Genomic DNA, 27,585 nt, shown 5'->3' with positions numbered 1-27,585 from the left:
TTGACTACACAGAGGACAAACTGCCCTGAAAGCTTTGTGGGTCTATGCATATGCTTATGTAATCTTCAAACAAGATGTGCAGTTTTTTACAAATGTGTCTGGCCTCACTTCATCTCAAGTAAGCATTTAGATACAAAAAAGTCAGATATAGGAAATTAACTAAATTTTCAAAAATCTGCAAAACATAAGTTTCTAATAAAATATTGTCTGTTATATTAATAGCATGCCGTTTACAGAATTTATTCTTAGCATATTAACCTCTTCATGGTTTTCACACATTTAATAAAAGATAATAATCTCCTAGCAGTTTTCACTCATTTGTTCAAGACTTTAGCAGGAGTTCCATCCTGAAAGTATTTTACAAAGCAGTTTGCGTGTTCCTGTTCTATAACCGTTTGCAGTATTCCCAAATAACTCTTACACATGAGTTCAATAAATAATTGGAAGCCCAGATGTTTGAAACAGATATAGCAGATACACTGTAGCTGTATTGAGAATACAACTACTTTCCCTTTGTCCTCTCATCAACTTCACAGCATTGCACCCTGCCATTTTCAGTTCTCTTCTAATTAAACCTAGATGAGCATTCGGCATGTACGTGTTCTCACACGTGCCCTTCTCAAACGCAGCATGTGGAGGCATCCTGTGTTTTTGTTTCTGACTTGAGACATTCCAAGGAGGAATTTCACTTCTTCAGATTGAACTGTAGCATTCTTTGTCCCTTCAGTCCTCCTCCTGATAAGAGAATTGAATTACCGCTTCCCATAGCAAATAACTAGAAATTTGTGTACGCTCCCTTCTTAAACTGAGCCTCACTCATTTCTGTGTCCCTCTCTAGCAGCGCTTAACTAAAGCAGGCTCCTGTCCTGTGTTTGATAGATAACTAAAAAATATTAGGTATCAGTAAAAACTAAGTGTGTTCTTGAACTTGGTTTTAAAATATAACTCTCTAATTTTCAGGAACTGAAAAAAAATGAGGAAAATTCTAATTTCATTTACAACAGCTTTAGGTTATTAAATTTTTGCTGCTACCTCTCTCTCCGTATGCAGCTTTTCATTGTATAATTAAAAATGATTCTTTCTAACTTACATGTCTTGGTTTCTTCCTCTTTGAAATATTTACACCAATTCCTGAAAAATGCTGTGACATTATCAGAGAAAAGTTGTTTTATTTCTTTTTAAGCGATAGCAGAGTATTATGGCTACATTTGGGAATTTTTAATTTGTATCTTATTTAGTCTGGTGTGCAGTGTGACACCAGTTAATTGTATGTTATTTTGTGGTAACTACATGTTAACTCTGTTGGAAGTAATGGTAATTATACTGTAATTGATATCAGTTCTCCCACATCTTTGGAAAACCATACAATTAACACATATCGCCACAGTTGGACACTATCTTTTGTCCTTTGTAATGTTGCCATGTTGGAGTACTATTTTGAATAGGATCCTAAATATTTTCTTCTTCTTTTAAACTCATTTGAAAAATTCCAATTTTAAGATATTTTAATTTTCATGAAATGAAACATAGTTTCTAAATTTTAATTTTACGTAATCATGAAGAAAGCTTCTTTCACAAATAATCAGACATAGTCTTGGGTTATTTTTATTTTTATTCTTTATTTGAAATGTCATTTGTGACTTCACATGACTTTATTAGTACTTTCTATTTCCTAGAGGAGGATAACAATAGAATATGCAAAATCCTGACATCAAGGAGTTAGTTTTTTCTGAAGAGAGGCCCTCTTCTTACTAGCAATCTTTATGTTACTTTGCATTCAGACAAAAATGGATATATTCTGTGTTAGTGCCACCATAAGGAATATCAAACTAGGAACATATTTGCACCAAATTTAGATAAAACGTTTTCCCTTGATTTTACTTGCCTCTTTCCTTTGCCTTTCCCTTGCTTTGGGTCCCTTTCCTTCTATCACTTTTGCCTAAGTTGGAGATGGAACTTCAGAAGTAGCAAATAAATGCTTTCTGGCTAAGTGTGAGCATGGTTTGGTAGGCTTGTTTGACAAATGAATTATCTTTGAGTGATTTTTGTTGAGAATATGAATAATTGCTCACAATTTTTTATAACATGGCAAAGTGACTTTACTAATGTGTGCTGCAGTGTGGGTCTCAGGAGTAAAAAAGTTGAGCATCGTAGAACTGTAAGATTTCAGAGCTGGAAGAAACCATAGAGATAAGTTGGTTCAGCTCCCTCGTTTTACAGGTGGAGTAATCAGGAACTAGCATTGTTTGTAAAGAGCACGTGTGATGCAGAATAGTTCAGTGGAAGGGGAAGGAGACTGGGAGTCTGCAGGCTAAGTGCTGTGAGGCTAAGTGGTGTGTCCTGGATCTGTTACCAGTCAGCTGAGGGATTTGGGGTAGGCATCCTAACCTCCTTGGTCTCTGTGCTGTCTGAGTGAAGAGGCCTTTACGTTTCCTTCCAGCACTAAAGCCTTCTCATGCCCCCTATTTTTCTTTTTAAGATATGTGTTATTTTTGCAGAACACATATTTAATTATAGGAAAATCTCTTAGGAGATGTGATATATTTATATATCTCACAAGTTAAAACAAATACATGGTGGTAATACCTTACATTTTTTCCATTTTTTGTGTTTATGTTTCTGAGGAAAAACTCTTCAAATTTATCAGTTTGCCAGCTAACATTGAAATAGAAGGTATATTTTTGAAGAAAATATTCATTCTTGGTTTAGATAGCTTTGAATAACTTGAATAAACTGCACCTGTGTCTCCACAAACAATATTAAAAGTATAGATTGTAAATTAAGTAGGTATCTGAAATCAAGTACCTAGATTTGAACAAACAGAATTTCCAAGAATTTTTTGGACAAAGACATTTGCTTAGCTGGTCATTAATTTTATTGTGATACTCTTTGTTCATGTGATAAATGTTAGAATATATAAAGTCTTGCTGGTGGTTTAAGTGGAGATAAAATTCTCCAGTTTTTAAATCATGTATTCAGTTTTAATAGGAGTTTGTATAATTTTACAATGGAGCTTTTTGTGACCTTGTTACTGAAACAAATAGTTAATCAGAGAATATTCAGGAACAAATATGTATCATGCCTCTGTATAGGAATAAAAAGTTGGAAACCACATATAAGTAGGAGTTGGGCTGCCACACAACTGGATTTGCTTAAATCTGAACACTTTATAACTCTACTTGGGAGTTGCAAACTTATAAATAACCTTGCAATTGGTTAAAACTGTATTAGAACCATATGAATGAGACAGAAAGCATTTGCACTATAATCCTGATGAAACTAATTTAACTCAGTGGCTCCCAAGCCTAAAAGGGTCTCATATCTTAAGAGTTAACGCTACTTTATCATTTATCATCTGATGATCAGTGACAAGAGTCTAAGTGTATGTTACAGGAGATATACAGGATACTGTCCTTGCCAGGAGTGTGGAGAGAGAACTTGCTTAGCTTGGTGTACTCTTCAAATCCTGAGGGGAACTTGTCATACATCATTTGTGAATGTTTTTGAAAGCTCCATAAAACATATCCACAAGAAGTTCTGCAGACACTAGTCCATTTCAGCAGGCATGTGCTGCATGCTTCTTCTGTGCTTATAGGATACAGTCCTAGCTGGAGGTAGAGAGGATCAAGAGCCACTTTCCCTCCCCCAAGGAACTTGTGGTCCAGTGGCATGTATCAGCCTCCTGAGAGGTGATCTGAACAGCTGTGTCAGTCTTTATTGATTCTATGTCTTGCCTCAAGTATGAGTTTCTGGAATTTTGAAAACTTTTGCCTAGCCCTCACAAGTCTTTCCTCTCTTTAAGGGCGAACTTTCTCTTTTGAAGAATCCTAGCTAGCTATAGTTGTTAATAGATAGAATCACTTCTAGATACTAATGGCAAAAGCTTCTAAAGTATTGTTTCTGAGGCTAGTAGGACCTCATGTTTGTTTCCTTATTACTTTGATATTTTTTGGCCAGTGACAAGAGCCTTTTATAACACAAGAAGCAGAAGTTGCCACTGTATTAGTTTGCTAGGGCTGCCATAACAAAATACCACAGACAGTGTGGCTTAAACCACAGATATTTTTTTCTCACAATTCTGGAGTTTAAGAGTCCAAGATCAAGGTGTTGGAAGAATTGGTTTCTCCTGAGGTCTCTCTCCTTTGCTCGCAAATGGTCGCCTTCTCACTGTGTCCTCACATGGTCTTCCCTCTGTGAGCACACAACTCTGATGTCTCTCTGTATGTCCTAATCTACACCTTTTATAAAGACACTAGCCAGATTGGATTAGGGCCCACCCTAATGGCCTCATTTTATTTTATTTTTGTTTAATACAGGTTTATTCATTTTTCCTGTAGGTTTGAATTCAGAATTGAAAATGTTGAACTATATTGTAGACAATTTTTAAAGGTCAGTTTCAAAAATATCACTGTGAGGGTTATAATGGAAAGATCACAAATATATACCTATGGGATGAGTTAAAAAAAAAAAAAGCTATCCTAATCCAAAGTTTTTCAGCCTTAGCTCTATTGACAGTTTATTTTTTTAATTTTTATTGGCTTATAGATGCTTTACAATGTTGTGTTAGTTTCTGCTGTACAGCAAAGTGAATCAGTTATACGTACACTTATATCCACTCTTTTTTAGATTTCCTTCCCATTTAGGTCACCACAGAGCATTGAGTAGAGTTCCCTGTTCTATACAGTAGGTTCTCATTAGTTATCTGTTTTATACATAGTAGTGTATATATGTCAATCCCAATCTCCCCATTCATCCCAATCCCCCCCTTCCCCCATTGGTAACCATAAGTTTGTTCTCTACATCTGTGACTCTATTTCTGCTTTGCAAATAAGTTCATCTGTACCATTTTTCTAGATTCCACATATAAGCGATATTATGCGATATTTGTTTTTCTCTTTCTGACTTACTTCACTCTGTATGACAATCTCTAGGTCCACCCAAATCTCTGCAAATGGCACTGTTTCGTTCCTTTTTGTGGCTGAATAATATTCCATTGTATATATGTACCACATCTTCTTTATCCATTCCTCTGTTGATGGACATTTAGGTTGCTATACATAGAAAATCCTAAAGATGCTACCAGAAAACTACTAGAGTTCATCAATGAATTTGGTAAAGTTGCAGGATAAAAAATTAATACACAGAAATCTCTTGCATTCCTATACACTAACAACAAAAGATCAGAGAGATTAAGGAAACAATCCCATTTACCATCACATCAAAAAGAATAAAATACCTAGGAATAAAGCTACATAAGGAGGCAAAAGACCTGTACTCAGAAAACTATAAGATACTGATGAAAGAAATCAAAGATGATACAAACAGATGGAGAGATATACCATGTTCTTGGATTGGAAGAATCAATAGTGTGAAAATGACTGTACTACCCAAAGCAATCTACAGATTCAGTGCAATCCCTATCAAATTACCAAGGGCAGTTTTTCACAGAATTAGAACAAAAATTTTTACATTTTGTGTGGAAACACAAAAGACCCTGAATAGCAAAAGAAATCTTGAGAAAGAAGAACAGAGCTGGAGGAATCAGGCTCCCTGACTTCAGACTATACTACAAAGCTACAATAACCTCATTTGAATTTAACTACCTCTTTAAAGACCCTACCTTCAAACACAATCACATTCTGAGGTATGCGGGGTTAGGGCTTCAATACATGAATTTTAAGAGGACACAGTTCAGTGCTTAACAGCTATCTTTGCTTAGCTTGGTTATTCCCAGACTCTTTTGAAATAATTTTCTTTGGGATTACAGTACCTAAAGAACCCCCTTGATCAAATTCTTTATGTCTCTGTTCATGTAGTTTCATCTGGATTATTTTTCCTAGAGATATTCTTGTTTCTCTAGAGGAATTAAACTGAAATTAATATGATTTTGTTTAACAGTTTATTCTATTGTATTCTCATGAAGTATTGACATGATGAATTAATTCCAAGAATAAATTGCTAATGATGGATTGCTCAGCAATGTAAGAGTGTGGAAGAAGAATATTTGGAAATGGTTGTGGTTGACATTTTAGGGAGTATTTTTGCAGAGCCCTTTTGAATAGTAATAGCTAGGCAGACTTCCTATATTTCAGCCCTAAGCCAACCCTGACCAAGAGATCACTCTATTGTTCAACCAATTTACATATCTTCCTTTGTATTTATCTACCTTTTAATCATCTGTATCTCAGTGCTTTCAAAAAAGATCTGAAAATTAATTTAATTTTAAAGTAAAATTAAAATGAAAAAAGAGAAGGAAATAGTGTTAACAGCATTATCAGGATTTAGCAACCAAAGTGTCTAGTATGTGCCAACATCATGAGAAGCACTGATGATACAGTTGTTAAGACATGGACACCATACCTTAGAGAGTAAGTTGGGGAGACATGTAAATAGATACATAAACCAATAATTGTAATGCATTTTTCTATAAACATGGTGTGGTAATGGAACAAAACAGGGGAGCTGGTGGAGGGCAGTCAACAAAGGATTTTGTCCAGAAGAAATGCTTTAATTAGGCCTAGAACGGACAAATTATAATGTCATCAGTAAAGGAAACGCATTCTAGAAGAGGGAATGGTGTATGCAAATATACAAGGGCATAAAATATCATAGCTTTTTCAGAAAACTCCAAGAAATTCTATCTTCTTGGAATAGAGATAATAAACCAGAATGAGTAAGACGTAAAGCTGATGAGGAGAGAAGAAACCAGATCCTATAAGGTTTTACCAGCTGCACAGAGAAGTTTGGTTCTCCTCATGTGGATGATGGGGAGCATTTGAAGGCTTATAAGTAGAGGAAAACAAGATCCAGTTACTACATAATTACTAAGGGTAAGATTTAAATTTAGTTCGAAGATGCTTTGAAGCCAAGACAAAAAGGAAAGCATATTTGGTTATATAGTTGTGTTGTTGACACAGGAGAATGGATATTGGCCTTTAGATTAGGACACCGTCTTCATTAGTGTTTAGCTTTGAAATATTTAGCAAGTGCTAAATAATATCTTTAACAGAAGTGGATATTTTATGAGCTGCTTTATTTTTGCAAAGCACTCACACATATAATCTCTTATTTAATCATCACAACCCTGCCGCATGAGCATTTTCTATTCCATTTTACAAATGAGGAAACAGTCTCAGAGAGATCACATAGTAATTAAGTTGTAGAGTTATTATTCTAAATTCACCTCAGCCAAAATATCTATCTAAATTTTGGTTAAGTGACTTAAAATATAAAAAATCCTTTTTGAGCCTCACCTATTCTCTTGTAAAACTGACAGCAATAGTAATATTTTTCCTTGTAGTATTGGTGTGAAAATTAAAGGGAAATACTCATTGGAAAGAGCCTTGCACGTAGTATATGATCAGTAAATGACACCCTTTCCTACTTCTACTCCAATACATGTATTTGTGCTACAGAAGCAAACACAGTTGGAAAACTTAGGACTTAAATGATTCATGAGTCCTAGCACAGTTTTGGTGTTAAGAGCATATTAAAAGGTAGACAAATTAATAGCTTTAGCTGACAAAATGATATTTAACAATGAGGTCCATTACCTCATTTCTCACAGCCAGAGTCTTTTTTATTGTGATGACTGACTCTGGGACCATCAAAATATCATTATGAAAGTAAATCCCAGTGCCTCCAAAGTAACTCCTTCCATAAAAAGAATCACCTTTTTAAAAGTACTTGTGGTTACTTTCCACATTACATTTTCGATCCTTCATTAAATTACTAAATTTATAATAAAGGATGTAAAATAAAAGCTAATAAAGTGATAGCTTGTTAAGTCAATAGAAAGTAAATAACATGTGCTTAAGTAGTATTTCTTGAGAATCACATCATGGCAAGATACGTCCAGAGCCAGGAATTAGAGCAAGTCTTTCAGAGTAAGGTATAGACTCTCTCTCAACATTATACTTAGCATTGTCCTGTTTAAAAATAAACAAACAGACAAACAAAAAACTTTTTATTTTTAAATGTGTACTGCTTTTTAAGCCAAGCATTTGTGGTGGGTATTGTCCTCTTTTGCCTGTGTTTTGCAAAGACTTTGCAAAGATGCAGGTGTTAAGCTGCAGAAATTCCAAGTCAGACTCAAAAACCTCTTTTTCATATTGTTATATAATTAAATTGTATTATTCTATTGTGTTCTTCTAAAATGGCTCACTTCCCTCTTTTGCAAAATATTTATGGTATTTTTCCAGATTTCCTTGCTTTGATGATTATTGCCCAAAGAGACATCATCGATACAGTGTGGAGTGTTGAGTCTAAAATCTTTTTCACAAACTTGAAATATTATAAAATTGGTAGTTCTTGTTCCTTTTGGACACACTTGTACAGGGTGTTGTGATTTACGTGGATTAATCAATTATGTGGGCTTGTAAAAACCTGAAAGTATTTATGGACACTAACAGTAAATGCTACGTAAGATATATAGAAAAGGTGCAAGACACAATCCCTGGCTTGAAAAATCTTTTGATGTTGTTAGGGGAGAGTTGGAGGTGCACATGAAGCAAAGCTCAATTCTTTAATAATAGTATGTAACTAGGGACTAATTATATAAGGAAAGTTAGGAATTTTTGCATATCAGAAAGTAGATCAGAGAGGTTATAGAGGTAATGGACAACTTGGACTTTTCAATATGAATAGAACTTGGCAAGGAAGAAGAGAGAAGGAAGCATCATTCTAGTGGGCATGGGGAAGAGGAAGCAGGCCTTATCATGGTATTATTATACCTGAGCAGAGGATGTATGATGGGAGAGTTGTAGGAAATTGAGTTTCAACAGACGTGTGGGAAATAGTGTATAAAGGACCTTGAAACTCCTCCAAGTAGAGGAGTTTGGATAAAATGCAATAGAAAATAGGAAACCATGGAAGGTTTTAAATCAGAGCCATGAAGTGGAACCCTGTGAGGAGTGAGAGCAGATGCGGGGATCAGTGTCAAGTTTCAGACAGACCAGAGAGGAGGTGCAGCAGTAATGTAGGAGTGCAGGTGTGAGGGCCTGCGCTGGGATCGGTGATGAGGGAGGGCATGGAGGGAAAGGACCAGTGCAAGAGGCTCTGCAGAAGAAAAATCAGCAAGCCTGGAAGATTAAGTGGGCACAGAGGGGGCAAGGAAAGCACTGAGACAAATAGTACTGACCAGTTGGTATTGATGTAAACAGAGGATGGGAAGGGGAGTTGTGTAAGGCGAAAGCTGCTTTTGCAGGGAAGTCTTTACTTTTGAGAAAGAGTTTTCCAGGATTGGAAAGACACTAAAGCTTGGAGCCGGGATGAAAGGGCAAACCTTCTTTTGGGTAGTATTCAACAACTCAGACATAGCGGAAACTTTAAGGGTAGGTAGTATCCCAGAATATTGTGGTGGCCTTAGAGAATTTCTATTCATAATGCATATATTTGTTATTTCTCTTAGAAAACTGCTTCAGGAATACACAGAAACATGATTGGTAGCACTGTAGTATTAATCTTCCCTGCAAAATTCCTTATTATTACAAATTTGAATGGTTTTAAATGTTCTTTAGTATTTAAATAAGTATTTTAGGACATAACAGCAAAATTCTTATTTACTCAAAAAATATTCATACCAAAATCCCCATGTAGGAGATAGGTGGTTCTAAATTTGTGATTAAATGAGCGTAGAATTTTCTATTTTCTATCTTCTGTATAGCAAATAGAAGTATGATATATATAATATGTATGTATTTGTAGAAAATATTATAAAATATTTGTATAAAATATATATACTAATATTCTATGAACAGAATATTTGAGAGCTAGTGTAGAGTATACTAATTAAAATGGAACTTACATGTGAAAGTAACATGAGATTTTTTTTACCCATTTTAACTGAAATATAAGTAATGGCCTCTTAGGTGTGTGTTCTGTGGTTGCTATGGATGACCTCATATTCAGACATTCTTTGGAAAAGACCTTTGAATACAGATCGGTAAAGTACCTCTCATTGAGACCACTGGAATAAAATGCATCACATCATTTTCCAGCCATGTCTGCCTGTCAAATGAAATATATTTGTTTGTAAGGCAACAAACAAAAAGCCTCTCTCAGCATGTACAATTTTCCACTTCAGTTTGTGGAAAAGAGGACCATGTTGAAATCATTTGAGGTATGGTATAGGTTGGTCAGTCTTGGAAATCCAGAGGGAGGGTGCCCAGTGCATTGTTACCTTTCACATGTTGTTTTTCAGGAGATGGCTGTAATCAGTCATCTCACATACGGTTTGGAAAAGGCTTGTCTCACTGGCAAGCAAACAGTTATTTAAGTACACAATCCACTCTACTACTGAAACAGTTTTGCCAAACTTATCCAAGTATTCTCACATGCTTAAAGATGGTATAAATATCATTTATTGCTAGCAGTTTTCTTCAGACTATATGGAATGTCTTCCTGCTGCCTGCTCTAAGTGTCCCAGTTTACATTATGGCCTTTACTGCCTCTGTTTGATGGAGTGATCAGTAAAAATTTAATGACACTATAAAATAATAAAAATGTCATTAATTTACCACGGACCTTGGATGCAGTGGTTGTAAAATTACATTAATAAACAGAATTTTTTTTTTACAACAAAAAGCATTGTTACGTGGGAACATATAAATAACACACATAAATTTAAGAGCAATTTTACTGTTAGCACACACATTATTATGGAATAGCCAGTAAGTGTATAAGACATAGTATATAAAATTTTATTAAAATATACTGTGCACATCAAAAATTCAGCTTTTATCTAAGTGCAAAGAAAAGCCATTATTATGTGCTTACTGTTTCATTGCTGTTCTTTCCCCATATCACAATTTTACATTTGTTGCCAGTGAGAGGGAGTTGATTTTTTTTACTAGATGAAAATAAACCTCTGTTTTTTCAGTTATCCCAAATTCATTCTCTCTCTCCACCCGTGCAAAGACAGAAATGATCAATCTTGCCATGGTAGGGAGGGAAAAGTTACTAATTTAATGCAAAGTTAAAAATAATGCCTGAGGAGTTGAATGGTTTGTTCAGTGACACTGGAAATAAGGGATAATAATGCAGCAGTCTATCTGTCATCAGTGAGGCTGCCCCGTCATTGACTCTGATAATATGTGAAGATGATGAATGCTACCGTCTTGTGGCTTGTAACATTTAACATTCATCAGCTCTCACTAAAGGGGGCTTTATCATTTAAATATCTTTATTTAATATGCAACATCTACCTCATACATCATAATTTCAAAGCACTTAGAGAGCCAATAGTCCTACAACACAGCAGAGCTGACTTTAATTTTTTGCAATAACTTTTATGTTGCCTGCATGTTTGTGACTGACAGTGCATAAGTAAGTGTCTGATCACATCACTGCATGTAAAACGCACATTTCACTGTCATCATGAAGACTGGGAAGTTTTCCTGCCTGGAGGGGTTGAGATTAAAATTAGCATTGAGGTGTTTTGTTTATATCTCCAAAATATCTACTTGCGAGCTATGTAATTTGCGAGATCTAGTTCAAGTGCATGGAAAACTTGTAGTTAAGAGCTTGCCACCCACTGTCTATGTTTTCCTTATTGGGGCATACCCATTGGCACTTAATGGCCAGAAGTTGAGGGCCTCTTGGAACTAAAGTATCCTTGAAATTCTCTCTGTGCCTCTGTCCACATTCTGTATTTACTAGGCTCATGTTCAACCTCACTGGTAAAATCTTTGCTTAGCTCAGCTGCCCAGAGCTAACTTGTAGACATCAGACCCTCTTATCTTATGGTTATGTGGCTGGCAAATAAATATTCTGAGCTATTCTTTGAAGAAAAGAAGGAAATCTTCTGGGAGACTAGGTAGAAATTTATATGAAAGGGCATGGCTTTGCAGGGTCCTTCTTTAATCTCAAACACAAGTGCTTAATATTACCAAATATAAAATGCAGCCCACTGCCCAAAACAATTTTTATCATCGATTTATTTTCTGCCTATTTAACAAGTGTTTCATGGGATATTCTTCCTCGACTTCTACTCTGTCAAAATATTGATATTTTATAAGGAAAGTATCTCTGCAGAATAATTTTTTTTTTCAATGAAGTCAGAAAAATGTATGACTTCAAAGACACTGTGAATATGTTGTTGAATGTTCTGAATGTTTTTTGTTATGATTAAAAACAAGCTGATACTACTGAATTGTGAGTGCACTTCACTTTTTATAAAAGAAAAGATATTATCATCATGTAAGCTTTGTTGTCTTAGGATTTTACAAACCATGGCATGTAATTTTCCCTCTTCTCCTTCCTTGTCAAAATATTGATATTCTTTCAGGAACTTTATTTATTTTTTTTACTGAGAATATTTTTCCGGTAAAATCAAAGAGAATGAATGACTAGAAAGATACTTGAAATATGCATATTGATAGGTAGCACAGTCTGTTGATTTTCAGAGAAAGTTGTTTTTCCCCCCATGAAAATACAGATAAAGGTTGTTCTTCCAAGAAGATTGCAGGTGTCACATCAAAACTCCTTCTGCATTTAACATAGGGAAAGCATTCACATGCAAACATTTGAAATGCGAAACAATGTGATAAAACAAAGGTTGAATATTTTGCTTTCCCTGGTACTGCTTATTTTCACTTTAATTCTTTTTCTTTACATCATGACAACCAAAAGTGCTACTCAAAAATAGAAATCGGCTGATTAAAAACAGCTGTCCTCCCCCCTACAATGTGTGAAACTCTCGTCTGGCTTGTGGTTGCTCTTTGTTGTGGCCTGCATCTGGGTTAATTTGTTCTTGTGCAGCGGCAGTGTCACATAAGAAGATATTGGGGAACCATACCTAATTTGCTTTTTATTTTCACTCTGTTTTTTATAAGTGTGGTGTTTCAGAGGTTTCCCCACATACCGCTATTGTAACTAGTTAGTATTACCCAGTTGGGGAAATTCATGATTATAATTTTGTTGCAGTCTTTCATAGAAATGTTGCTAGATTAAAGCAAGGTTTATACTGTGTTTTCTTCCAACACAGATTTCAACATATTCCATGATGAAGGGGAACTGGAAGACTTCCTGCACAATTTGACTGATGGGAATTAATTATAGAAATATAATGATATTCAAAAATAATCATATTAGAAAGCACAAATGTAGTGAGACTGTACAAATGAGACACAGCCTCTATCAAGTAATTGTATGTTTGCTCTTTAAGAATATTTCCAAGTTTCTAAACATCTTACAGAAGAGAACACTCAGAGTGTTTCCGTCTAATGCCGAACATGCCTAGTACAGAACTAGGTCATTGAACAATAGACTGAACAGCAATCAGTCCTCTACTGCTGCATAATGCATTAAGTATAACATGCAGAAACCATTCCCGGAGCTGGAAGCTGCTATTTCATGTCTGTAAATTCAAGCTGACATGACATTTAATATTGTTTCATAGTAATGAACAACAAGGTTTCATTCATTCATAAGCACAGCACAAAGCCAAGTTTGAGTCTGGAGAGTAGCAAGGAGGAGAGAAGGGGACACGTGCTGTGTTTCTGCAGACAGGAACACCATGTTAATTATGATCAATGAGCCCTCTGCTACTGATCCAGAGAGCTACAGGAGGAGAGTTCACTGTGATGTTTCAGACTCCTGATCCTAGAAGAACAGGTTAACAATTAAAACATCTTTGTGTTTCCCTACTATAATGGCAAGAGTGTTTAACTTTCCTGACTCAAGGCCTGACTAGGAGTAATGTTCTCCTTTTCACTTACCAGGAAGTTACAGTTCAAACTCCACAGCAAAATAATAGTATCAAAGCCATCATCTAGTCTGCCTGCTTTGAAATATTTGTTTCCGAAATCTTCTTGCCTAAAATTCTGATTCGCATTTTTCCAGGAGTACCAATGCAAACTATGATCTCTAAAAAGGAAAATTCCTCTCCCATTGAATAACAGTATATTTTAATGGAAACTGCTCTTTCAAATTTTGCAGTTTTGGCTCACACCTTTCATTTGCATTCCTTTTAGAATACTGGAGCAAATCCAACAGAGAGATGTGCAGTACAGCCCTGGCAGGTTACCTGCCACAGATTTCCTTTCCTTATAGGTACTACGGTTTAGGTGCTGTCAACACTGTCAGTGCCATAAACAGGCTTTAGTGGAATCTTCCTGAAAAGTTTTCTGAGCTCAAGTTGGTCAGAAATGATGTTTGTAAATCCAAGTTTTGTCCATTAAGAAAGATAGAAACTGGAAGGAAAAAGTGGCTGCTTTGGAAGCTAGTATAAGTCTCTGATTATTCTTTCCTCTAGGAAAGAACACGCTTTGAAAATTTGGGGCCCCAGTTAACAGGAAAGTCAAGTGAAGATGGAAAGCTGGGCCCAGGTGTCATCGATCTTACTCGGCCAGAAGATGCAGAGGGTGAGTGGCTTTTCTGTTCTGCTGCTCTGTGTGTTTCTAGAGGTGTGCCTGAGGCAGATGTAGGATCTTCATGGTCTTTCTTGGGAGTCACCAGATCAATTTTCTTGGCAAATCAGAAAAATGTTAGGCTTCGTTATATGTTATAGTTGAGGACTTTGAAATTCAGCTAGATTGTGTGTTACTGAACACATAGCAATCCAAATACTTCAAGGTGCCATTTTAAACTTTTAAAATAAAAGAACCCTCTACATTTCAATGAACAACAGAATTCTGTGTTTCATCCACCTCATGACATTCTTATTAAAAAAAAAAAAGGGACAAACATACAAAGGAGGATTTTTTACCCCCAAATCAAGTGATTCCCAGGTGCAATCAAACCGTTTTGGAAACTAAATTACAGTTTGAAGCAGATCTAGCATAAAATTAATAATTGCTTGGGCAAGGCCCAGCCTGTGTCTGGGTACTAACCGTTATACAGTCTTTTGAAAGTCAGGATGGAAAAGACTAGCTTTACTCTCAATGTGTTTACCCACAGCACCATCAACGCCTGTCTGCTCCTCTTTCTTTTCTGTTTGTTTGTTTTAAATACACAAGCAGCAAAACAGCAGAGATTGCTCCCCAGAGGCTGTTTACAATCTATGAGTTAAGTCAGCACTTTAGTAGTAGCGTGGCCTGGTTATTTACTGTGTCATCCCAGAGCAGGGACTGGTCTTCCCGTTAGCTGTTCCTGTGTCAGAATCCCTCCCACCAGTCAGGGAAGATTATTTGTTCTCTTTAGAGTAACACAATAACTTCATCCATCTCAGGTCCCAGCTAAAGTCCTTTAGCTTGAGGGGAAAAATCTTACTATTATCCCTTTTACTGGCAGGATTCCTTCCAGGACCCTAATCCCTTGAAAACACATGAAGACATTTCATAGCAGCATCTGAACTGAGCATGGCTTCTAGTGATAGCTTGGGGCCATCCGAGGCAGTTCAGAAATCCCTGGCATGAGCACTAAGAGATGGGTAGTATCAGACATTAGGAAGTACTTCAGAGAGTTTTCAGAAGGCAGGTTTTTCATGCCAGTGGGAGAGACTAATGTTTAATGATAGTCCTGGGTACAAGGTGTTAAAATAAACTCTGATTGGTATGTGCATGTGTGAGGGGAGTGGGGAAGGAAGGGAAGGGAAAAGGAAAAGGAAGTGGGGGAGCAGGAAAGGAGGAATAAAGAGGACTCAAAACCAGAAATATACTCACTGTCTTCCATGCAGAATGTGTACTGAGAGCATGGTGACACTGACATTTTTATAGGCACTTAGAAGTACATGATGTCCCCCCTGGTGAGGATTGAGGTTCCGTGGTCTAGGGAACTAGTTATTCAGGTGTGGCACATCTCAATTTTGTTGGAAGATGGTACTACAGAGTACCTAAACCTTTGACCAGACACAGTGCAATAATACTTTTCATCACTTTGGAGTATTCAGTCTGTTAATTCTTCTGTAGACTAGGAGTTACAGAGTTCTTTTGCCTTATCCTTGTTCTAACAGAGTTTTCTTAATCTGTCATTCAGCTTTCTTCACTTACTTCTTGCTTTTGTTTTTTTTGTTTGTTTGTTTGTTTTTTGCGGTACGCGGGCCTCTCACTGTTGTGGCCTCTCCCGTTGCGGAGCACAGGCTCCGGAGGCGCAGGCTCAGCGGCCATGGCTCACGGGCCCAGCTGCTCCGCGGCATGTGGGATCTTCCCAGACCGGGGCACGAACCCGTGTCCCCTGCATCGGCAGGCGGACTCTCAACCACTGCACCCCCAGGGAAGCCCTTCACTTACTCCTTAACTGTACAATAGGTATAAAGTCATTTGCCTCTCAGTAATGCTAATAATCTAGTTGATGATATCATGTGCTTGGTAAGTTAAAAATCATGGTCAGAGTTATTAACCATTATGAAAAGAAAAAGTGAAAAGCTTAACTGTAGAGAAACATACTGTATAGAAAAATCTGTGGAACTTCCATTCAGTATCCAGATTGTCTGGATTCAAACCAATTTCCTAGTTACTTTGCTTTTTTTAAGCAAACATTTATCAAGCATTTATATGCCAGAGAATATGCTAAGCTTTTAACACGTGTTTTCTCATTTAAATCATATACAACTCTGTAAAGAAGGTATTTTTTTTTTCCATTTTACAGATGAGAAAATTAAGGGTGAGAATAGTTAAGTAACTTGCCACAGGTCACATAGCTAGTAAGGGTAGAGCTGAGAGTTGATCCCAGGCAGCCTGGCTCCAGAACCCAAGCCATGAAGTACTGTGCTATCCTGCGCCCCCTGTATACACGGATGCAGAAGTGGTGCCTTCATTTTTCTGAACAAACTCCTTGTGACCTTCCTCAGTATATGGCCCATTTCCTCTCCCCTAAATATAGCAAGTCATGCCATGCACCAGCTCTCGTGTTACTCTGTCACACATAGCAGCAATGCCTGATGACTGTAACAGTAGAAGGGCTGTAGTGGCCCAGGAGCTTAAGGAGCGTGTGAAAACCTCCCTTCAGAAGCTTGCCCAGAGTTGCCATTGAGCCCTCGTGTGCTTTTGGGGGACTGAGTTCATGAATGGAGTCAAGTTACCTGCTCTAAAACCGACAGAAGTGCAGTGCCTTTGTGAGGACTGCTGGGATGCGCAGCAGCCTTCTGCTGACTTCAGGATATTTCCTGGCATCTGTTCAAGCGTAAGCTGATTGCAAAGCCTGCTGGAGTTGCAGTTCATATTAAAGTCAGAGTAGATAACAGGTACACATACTTTCTCCACTTTGCTCCTCCATATTTCCCTTAAGAGGAAGAATAAGAAGGAAATGAAGTGAAAGAATACCTAAAAAATTTATTCACTCCTTCAGTCAGTCTTGGTCTAAAAACAAACAAACAAACAAACAGACAAACATTTCTTGAGTGCCTGTTCTGTGTGCCGGTCCCTGAACTAGACACTGGATAAAGCAAAGGAAGCAAAACAAATATGTTCCTGACCTCTTGGAACTTAAAGTCTAGTGAAGAAAGACAGAAGATTAAAAGGGTAATGCATACATAGATACATAAGACAGATATAATTATCACTGAGAAAAGTACTAAGAAGATCAAGACTTCTTTGTTCCTCACAGAGGTTCAGGGCGAAAGCTACTTCGGTAAGCTCCATTGGCAGGTAAGTTTTGTAGCTCTCACCCAGGATGTCATCCCTTCTTAGTCCACACACGATCATCTCCATGTTTCCTCTGGCTTTGGACCAGTTAAAATCTTTTTCCAGCTTTATTGACATATAATTGACAAATAACATTGGTGCAGATTTAAGGTGTACAATGTGATGATTTGATACACGTATATATTGGGAAATGATTACCACAGTAAGGTTAGTTAACACCTCTGCACCTCACAGGTTACCTTTATTTGATGAGAAAATTTAAAAACTACTCTGTTAACAACTTTCAAGTATATAAGACAATATTTTTAACTATAGTCACCCTGCTGTATATTAGATCCCCAGAGCTTATTCATTCATCTTTATAACTGGAAGTTTGTACTCTTTGACCAACATCTCCCCATTTCCCCCACTGTCTAGTCCCTGGAAACCACCATCGTACTCTCTGTTTCTATGACTTCAGGCTTTTTAGATTCCACATATGTGTGAGATCATATAGTATTTGTCTTTCTCTGTCTGACTTCACTTAGCGTAATGCCTTCAAGGTCATCCATGTTGTTGCAAATGACAGGGTTTCCTTCTTCCCTTTTATGGATGAATAATATTTTTATCACATTCAAAATATGTGTATATAACTATATAACATATTATATACTATATGTAATACATAATATCATTTATCACATGAATTTATATATATGTATATATAAAACAGTCTCTTTATCCATTCATCTGCTGATGTATACTTAGGTTGTTTTCTGTGTCCTGGCTATTGTGAATAATGCATAATGGCAGCTTTAAGGGGCTATGCCCTTCTTCTCCTTGCACCCCATTCTCCTGTGTGGCTTCTGAAGTGACTAAAGTAAGCCTGGCTTTCCAGGAAAATGTCTGCTGCCAGTTGCGAAAATGCCAATATCACTTAGTAAGCAACTTGTAGACCTGCTTCATAGCTTTGAACATGGAAGCAACAAGGGAAAGGTCACCAAAAGAGGCAGCTGTGCGTGTGTATTAACCACTCATCAAAATCAAATGACAAAACCGTAAGCCAGGAAAACAGAAATTAAAAATATAAAAGGCAAATGTCTTCAAAATTTTATTTTTAAAGTCCAGCTGTTATTTGGCTTGAATATGACAAGACAGCATTTCTTGTTCACCACGATATTTATAAAACTAAAAATTCATCGGTGCTGGGGGCTTAGGAAACATGTTTAAGGTCTTGTATACTTTGGAGCATTTGTTGGCTTTATACGTATTGAGCGCACAAAAGTTGTTAGCTCCTATGTAGGGCATGTAAGGAAGAGAGGACTCAATTAATTGAGTCTGTCACCACGTATTAAGAATGACGAACAGATGTTTAACTTTTTATGGACTTTTCGTACGGTGTTTCCCCTCTCCTTGTTCTCCTTAGGCAAGAGTGCAATTCTTATCCCAACCCTCCTAATTTCAGGGTTGCAAGGTATAGTAGAAAGGGCTCTGGTCTGGTTATTGGGAAATTTGGATTAAAGTTCCTTTGCTAAATGAAGGCAAATAAGTGACGAATGCCCCTGGGCTTAACTTTATCTTTTAAAAGAGGTATGTTGGATTCCATTATTTCTAGGGTCCCCTCCAAATGCAAGATTGTTATTAGGGTCTTCATGAAACATAGAGTGTGTTTATTACAAGAAAGGTGATCTGTCCACAGTAGCTTTCACTTGGTTTTTTCTTCAGAGAAATAAAAGAGGAGACCAATATCTTTGAGAGTATATTTGTACCACTTGCTGAATCGTATGTTCAAGTCTTTGATCTTTTCTTTTTATTAATGAGAATGATCTTTTCTTTTTATTAATGAGAAGATCTCTCCAGTAGCATTTCCTAATTACCTTTCACAGATGGACCGCCCCCCCCGCCTTCTTCTTCTCTTCCCCCCAGCAACGGTAGTTGTAGCCCACCTTATTTTTTATATTCTCTCCATCCTGTTTCCTCTCTCTCACACACCTGGGGCCTCTAAAGGGACACTTTTCTTTTTTTCTGTTTTTCAGAATAATTTGGGTAAGAAAACCTTCTTCTAACACCTCTTTTAATTCTCAAATTCAATTATTGTGTCCCAGCCTCAGAGAGAGGCAACACCTCATTTTGTTTTGTTTTGTTTTGTTTTTTCACACCTCATTTTGACATGGAACATAGTGGAATATGAGCTCTAAAAGGGATGAGCTCTGAAAGTGATTACCATTAGGCAGGCTTTTGGACCCTGGGTTGGAACTGTAATGATGTGCTGTCCTCCATGTATTAAAAACTTGCATTGCTTTGAATGGAAATGGATATGTGCACCAAGAATAACCCCTTTTAGAAGGGGTTGCTCTCAGGTTCTCAGATTTGCTTAGAAAGGTTTTATAGATTTGTACTGAATTTGTGAATTGGATCCCAGCCAAGATGGCCTTAACCCTCTGAAAGCTTCATTTTTTTTGTGAACTTCTGATTGCTTCTAAGTTTTAAATCTCAGGATAGCTTTATTATTGTCAACTTAAGCTCTCTGTTTATAGACAAATAACAGGGACTGCAACTTTTCCTCTTTTTCCTTAAAAAATGCACCACTTAATGTGAATGTCTTCTCCTAAAAATCCTGCTTACCCTTTGATCCATACTCTGGGAAATCTTTGAAGCTTTTCACATTTCCTTTCCCCTCCCTGGATCCTTACTCCTGGTAGAAAAGGAAGATTGACCTGATGATACATGGCTCATTCAAGGCATCAGAGGAAAGCTGTAGTATAATCTGGAGAGGGATTTAAAGGCTACATCTGCTTACACTTTGGAATGTAAAGGTCATTATTTGTTCAAGCCCACCAGAATACAGTGCTTCACATCACAACATTTAGATTCACAGAATTGGAATAAAGGAGAGACATGTAATCAAATTTACAATTCCATCCAAGAAATTCCTTTTTATATTCCTGACAAGTAGTCATCTCACTTCTGTTCAAATGCCTCTAATAGTCTCATGACAGAAAACTGACTACTTCTTGAGAAGCTCATTCCGGTTCTAATTTTTAATTCTTTGTTATTTGTCTTTGCTTCCTTATAACTTCTACTCATTGGTTCTAGTCTGACTTTTGGATTCCAACAAAATAAAGCTTACCATTTCTCCACATGACACCCCTTCGGATATTTCCTCAAGGGTTAGGAAACTTAAATTCCGGTTGTTCTACCCTAAGCAAGTCAATTTCTTTCCCTGAATTTTCTCAGCTGTAGGTGAGGAAGTTGGTGTAGATGATTTCTGGTTTTTAAACTCTTATCTTACTGCTGTACAATTGAAATCATTCACCTTTAAGTCAACTAGAAAGTAACAAGTGTAAATTGGGGACCATACCATCTTTAAAATAAGTGAAATTATTATTGAAATATATCAGAGATGAGATGTCTTTGTCCAAGAAGGTATCCAAGTACTAGATTGTATACCAAGAATAAAAGTTGGGGAATTATACATATTAAAATAAAAGACCCAGGGAAATCCAGAGGGAGCACCAACCAGAGCTTTACTGTGGGCTTATGGGTCTGGCCTTCCATAGCTGCCTAAAATAGCATTTCCAGGCATCTCAGAAAAATGAATAGGCAAAGCAGTCTGTATGGAACCAGCAGGCTGAGGTCTGAGGCCAGGATGGGTGGCCAGGGAGACCCCAGACATGGTGAAAACTGAGTAACAGCCACACAGGCTGGGAGATAAGCAGAGTTCAAAAAGCCCTTGGCTCTGGACTAACTCTGTGGTATCACAAAAATGTATTTTACTGTGGATATAAACAGTTTTAGAGGATCCTGTGCACCAGTTTATATCAGCACTATATATAAAGTGCAGCTCTCTTAAACAAGCAAATAAACTTCTCTTAAAGAAATATATTTGCTGTGTCTTAAAAGCTCCCAAATAACTTTTAATGTTGGTAGAAAACAATTTCCATTGAACTTTCCAAGTGATGGATAGTCCTGATGGGATAAGAGAGTGAAATGTCAAGATTCTTGTATAACTCCATTCCCTAATACTCCATAAAGCGAATTCAACCTGCTTCTTAGAGTTGCTTAAGCTAGAGAAGCCCAATCAAAGACCCAGCCTCCCTTTTGTGAGGAGCCTAGCCCTGTCCAAGAGCTGGTTTCTCATTGGGCTGCCTCCTCTAAAGAGGTATCATTGACAGTGTCACCACACACACAAAATTATCTGGTTTTCTGACTGAATATCCTCCGTTCTGGGGAAGAAATGCTTGTCTATGCCATTACTGAATCACACAGAAATGCTCCCCCATCTTGCTGTAGCAACTGGGTGACAAAAGGTTTAACGCCATCTACCATGAAAATCAAATCCAAGACAAGAACAGCCTGCACGTGTTCCCAATGGGACTGCAAGATCAGCCTATGGGTCCTCAGCAGTACATATGTCTGCCTCACATAAACCAACATATTAGAATAAACGCTGGCTGATAGAGGTCTATCTGCCATGTCTGGACTAACTGTGTAGTGACTGTTGAGGTGTGGACCTTGTCTAGTTCCCTGTCCCTAGAATCCTCTTCTCTTGGCATCAAGAGCCACTTGACTTCCCATCTGCAGGCTATAGAATTCAGCCCAACCTTAGGCTGGTGGAATTTAAAGAGTCTCAGGCCAATTTGGTGTGCTCTTTAAATTCTCTCTGCTTAAGGTCAAGACTGAACTTGAGAACAACCGTTTTTTCCCTTTTTTTCCCCCCAGTTGGTCCTTTCCTTCTTTTCAAGTTCTGATAACTGTGCTTCTAACTTATTCACAAAATTCAATAACTGACCAGCTCTCCCCTATTTTCTGTTACTGACTTCCCTATCTTTTTTTTCTTTAACTAAGAAATTCTTACCTTTGAATATCTCCTTCTTTTAGATACACTGTCTCATTTTACTCTATCGCTGTTTGTTTACACACACTATCTGTCATTTCATCCTCTTTAGAGGTGGTTCTCTGTAGACTGAGCCACAAGTTCTGATAGCCAGGTCATTCCCAACGGGGTCTATCCCTACTCAGAGTCCCCCAATCTTTAGTTTTACCCACATGTTCAAGTTATAATTTACCAATTATCTCTTACATACACAGCACTGTTACGAGCACAGAGAAGAATTTTTTAAAAGATGGACTATACTGTATTCTTCAAGAGCTAGTAATGTAGTTGGGATAATAATATTAGCATACACAGAAAGCAGAACAACCTAAGATGTTATATGTTATAGTACATCATTAGAGAAACAGAAAAGAGTGCTATTTAGAAGAGGAACCTACAGTGCTTTGTTGACAGCCATGATTCTGGAAGGTCAGATAGAAATATAGCTGGAGATAAGCCTAGGTTTGGAAAAACAAAGAGAAGGAGAAGAACTTTCAGTTGAGGGAATAATCCAAGCAGACACAGAAATGGTAAAGTACACAGACATTCACAAGGAAGTTCCAGAATGAAAGAGTCACTTCTCAACTCTGTGTTCTCCACCAAGCCCAATACAAAGCTTTCCATATATTTATACTCAGTGAATATTTGTTGAATTGAATATGTTATAAAAATAGCTGGGTTCCATACTGTGGAGGGCCTTGAGAGTCAGGCTGGGGAATTTGGACTTTGCCACCAACTAAGTAGGCATTAAACTTTAGTTGTTCAAGATTGACTTAGATTATGTATAGAGGTTAAAAATAATGGAAAAGCAGAAGTTAGGTTGGTCTTGGTGGTCTGTTAGTCTCTTTATTCCTCTGTTCTCTTTAATGTCCTTTCAGAGGGGCTATTCAATGGCTGTCTTTTCATATTACATCATGGGAGAGCTGAGTAGGTGTTAGGAGGGGTTTTATTCAAGTCATTTTAAAAATACCTCTTTTCCTCCTGGGTATAATACTCATTTACGTATGATTTCACTTTGTCTGCTGTGACTGTTCGATGCCTTACAGATCAGTCTTGTACTTTGGCCTCTCACTAGAGGAGAGTGATCTTTTTTAAATGATTTTGTTCAGTGGATATTTACCCTTAGACATGATGTCCCAAATTAGGTCATGGTACCAGAGGGAAGAGATTGTGTAAGAACCCATCAATATTTGCGTTATACTGTAAACTGTTAAATTTAGGAGTAGGCTGTAACAAGTAATTCTGAACTAAAACTTAATATCCCAAGTCACAGCCCTGGAGAGAAGAATTTCATAAACAGTATATTCAGCCATTTGAAATTTTTACTAAAAATAAAAATTGCACCTTACTGGCTTATGTATATTTACTTTCATAGAGAAATCACTTCATGCTTCTTCAATATACGCTGACTTTTCACTAGGAAGGTTGATCCTGCGTGAGGACAAAATGAAAAATGGTAAGAGCAGCTACTCCATGCTGCAGAGTCACAGAACTGCTGGTAGAGCAGAAAGGAAAAACAATTGTCAAATGTCCCTGAGACTTCCCCGTCCTATATTTATTATACAGTCAGTAATCCTAATTCTTTGTTATTCCAGTGAGTCCTTTATAAAAAGCTGATCTATAAATTCTCAAGATAAGGGTTTCTTCTTTTTTTTTCTTTTTTTCTGGCTTGGACTGAGCAGCATAGTCTGGTTACAGGCCCCACAGGTGGGAACTGGGGAGGTGTGAGATGGTCTTTTTGATTGTGTCTTAATGCATATTCGATACATTTTAGTTCTATATCATAGGGACACTCTTGAAATATATTTTTAGCTTTGGGTCAGAAAAGAGGCTCCATTAAGTAGTAAATTGCACTCTCCAGCTAAGGGCTCATTTTATAACTATGCTGAAGGACAGGACTGTGCAGTATAGGGAGTATCACCCAGGTACGGGGAAAGACTAGAAAGGGAACAAATATGAGTTAAGCACCTGCTTGTTCTTGGTACTGGAATAGACATTCTACTGCTTCTACTGCCATTACTACTGCTACTATTTCTAAAGGCAGCTACTGTTTAATGAGTGGGTACTGGGTTCCAGTCACTGCTGGGAAATTTATGTTCCCACTTAATCCTCACAAGGATCCAAACAAGCAGAAATTATTAGCTCTCTTTTATAAGGAGATGAAACTGTAGTTTAGAGAAGGGAAATAATTTACCCAAGGTTACTTAAGAAAGATCAAATCAAAATTCAAACCCACATCTGTCTGTCTACATAGCATCTGAGCCACACTGACTCCCATTTTTCTCCAAGATGAGCTGATTCAGTTGGTTGCCTTTGTTGAAGTAGTTTTTTCCTGTTGGTTTTCATTAAAAAGTAGAAAAATTTAATGAGAAATAGAAACCTGTGAAAGTTTTTATTTTTTCAATCTTTCAAACCACACAAATATTAAATACCTTTCAAATACTTTCACCAGATTCTCAGGGCAAAGAAGTTTTGATATACTACAAAATTGAGTTGATTACCCCAAATCCTTGTGCCCTCTCCTTCTAATACTGTGTATTTCCATATCCCTAACCTTAAAAAAATTAGTTTCTACTGCACCTCTGATCTGCGTCTCTCATTCTAGTAAAAGGCAGATTCCCTGGGACAAATGAAATGAAGAAGAAAGACCAACTAAATTAATTTTGTTAAGAGTTTTTAATCTAAGTCTGGATACCATTGAAACAATTCAGCTGACCATTTTAGAAATTTACTTTGATGGCAAGTGTGAAACTTTGGGAATAGGTACATTTGAGTTCATTGTGATTTTGCCATTTACTAACTATGAGATTTGGGCAATTTAACTTCTCTAACCTCAGACGTGGATTAGATGATCTTTAATATCCCTCTCATGTTAAAATTCTCTAATTCTGTGAGCATGTTTTATCCATTTCATATTGATTCTATCGGGAAGGTCCCATCATATGCCTATTTGAATATATGCTTCAGTTGTATATATTTACACAAACCCGACAGCATTAGAATAGCTTTCAGATTTAATATTTCCAAAAAGCTCTGACATGCCTTAGCATCCTTTCAGGATTTCCCCGGAAGTGGGAGGCCAGGATTTCAGATTTGTACAGTGTGGAAAGTCAATAAAAGAAGTAAGATTAGAACCGATGATCTCTGACTTCCAAACAGCTGTGGGTACATTTTCCCATTAAAGCCATTTTTATTGTATAGAGGGTTCAAGTAAGGCAAAGTACTTAACAGAATATAAGAAATAAATGGGATTTATACAAAATCTGATTTCAGAAATTCCCAGGTTCTAATGCAACATGTAGACATCTGAATCTCACTCTAAAATTTTCACTGTCGAAGATGTCAAATGCTCTCTGCTATGACATTTGAGTACTTACCTTATGCCAGCTTATGCACCAGACCCTAGCAAAGCAGTTATGAATAAGACACAGTGTTGTTCCTGCCCTTTTAAGGTGCATAGTCTAGTGAAGAAGGTGGGCAGATACAACTGGCAATTTGGATAAAATATAGTAAATGTAAGATAGAGGCAGGCACAGGGTGCTGTGGGAGCCTAAAATACTTAGCCCAACCTGACAAACTGGGTTAGACTGTCTGGGTAAGATGATCCCTGATACGAGTCAAAGAATGAGTTGATTGCAAGATGGAGAGGAAATTCCAGGAAAAGGGAAAGCATGGACTCCTAGTATAAAGCAACATGGTATATAGAGAACCAGAAGTAGTTCAGTATTATAAAGCAAAAAAATTTCAAGTAGAGTAGCTAGAGATGAAACTGGAGACATAGTAGAGAGCCAGGTCATGGAGAGCCTTGAATACCATACTAAGGAGTTTGGACTTCATCTTTTGGGCATTAGGAAGCCACTGAAGACTTTAATATAGGAGTGCTCTGGTCAGAATTGCATTTGTGATGGATTACCCTGGCTGAAATTAGGAAGAGGTATTTAAGTAGAGACTGGGGACTCAAAATTGGGAATAAAAGTCAGCTAGAAGGCTGGTATTTAAAATAGTCCACCAGAGAGAATGAGGCCAAGGCAATTGATGAGCGATAAGGGTGGAAATGAGAGGTTGGATTTAGTAGTATCTTTGTTAACTAATCTGAGATTTGCTTCATCTTGGTTTGTGCTTCTTAATTTCGTGTAGAGTCTATGGTAGTATATTGAGTTGGATGAAGCTAGAAACTGCTGAGCAACATGAATTATTTAGTCTACCAGCTTTTCACCAGCCTCTGTATTCTCCAAGGGAATCTGCTTGAATCTGAGACTGGTTCTCCTGAAAACTTAAGGAGCCAGAACCTATTTTTGTCTTATTTCCTCCACAGTGGTCTCTGGTTCAAACTTAAATAATGCCTTTTTGCCTGGACTCAACAGCTTGTAAGCCCTCTCCTGTGCATACAAATAGATAATAAGTAGAGTATTTGATGTTCTGTGCTACTTTCAGGTCATTAAAATAAAGAATCACATAAGTTATCTCAGTTGCCCTAGGATCCTGTAGTTGAAATAAGATAAAGGGCTCTGTCGAGCTGTCTGTGTAAAGCAAATATAACTTGAGAATTAAAAAAAAAAAAAAAAAAAAGTAAACATGGGCACCAAAACTGCAAGCAGGAGACCCTTGAAAACACAGCCTGGTGTATCACTGGTTAGAATTTCCTTCATTTTGCAAAGCCACGAGCCACATGCATCAGCTCACCACAAAGTCATTAAGCCTTTTTAAGCTCAGATGAAAAACATGAACAAATACCACAAAAGGCTTTAGTATAGCCCCTTTGTTCACTCACATATGGCACTTTATAACTCCTGCGCCACTCTGGTCGTGGTGTTTGTTTAAGCTGCCTCCATCAGGCTGGTCCTGAAAGAACAAAAGACATCTTGAGCAATCCTAAGCAGGAAATGGGCTAATCTAAACATGGTTTGTGACACTTTAAGTAGAATAGAAAGGGGAGGGATTGATTAGTCATTAATGTCCAATTGGCTCCATATGGATGTTGCAATAATAAAGCCTTTTTTTCAGAGCAGTAGCAGAGTTATTGAATTAGAGGTTTATGTTTCCTCAGAGCTGACCTTAGGGAATTCCCTTTTGGTTCTTCTTGTTGATCTTTTAAAGAGAATGGAGTTTCCAATAGGAAAAAATAGAAGCCTTATCTACAATAGCACTTGCTCATAATCCTGCAACCAAGGAATGCATTAATTTAGCTTTGTTTTAATCCCTGCTGTA

The 27,585-nt window shown here is 37.3% G+C and overlaps 1 protein-coding gene across 7 annotated transcripts in view; it reads left to right on the top strand.

The window, feature by feature from the left end:
* The window catches only part of SOX6 (SRY-box transcription factor 6), a 518,084-nt gene that overhangs the window by 466,579 nt on the left and 23,920 nt on the right, over nucleotides 1–27,585 (top strand). For all 7 annotated transcript variants that reach the window (XM_082845245.1, XM_082845244.1, XM_082845243.1 and 4 more), the window contains one exon: nucleotides 14,255–14,363. In XM_082845245.1, coding sequence (XP_082701371.1) covers nucleotides 14,255–14,363 — 109 coding nt within the window. The remainder of the gene's footprint in view (nucleotides 1–14,254; nucleotides 14,364–27,585) is intronic.

The sequence above is a fragment of the Leucopleurus acutus genome, assembly GCF_964270905.1.
Source record: "Leucopleurus acutus genome assembly, chromosome: 8".
Classification (NCBI taxonomy): domain Eukaryota; kingdom Metazoa; phylum Chordata; class Mammalia; order Artiodactyla; family Delphinidae; genus Leucopleurus; species Leucopleurus acutus.
This window is presented reverse-complemented; position numbering and strand designations above follow the sequence as displayed.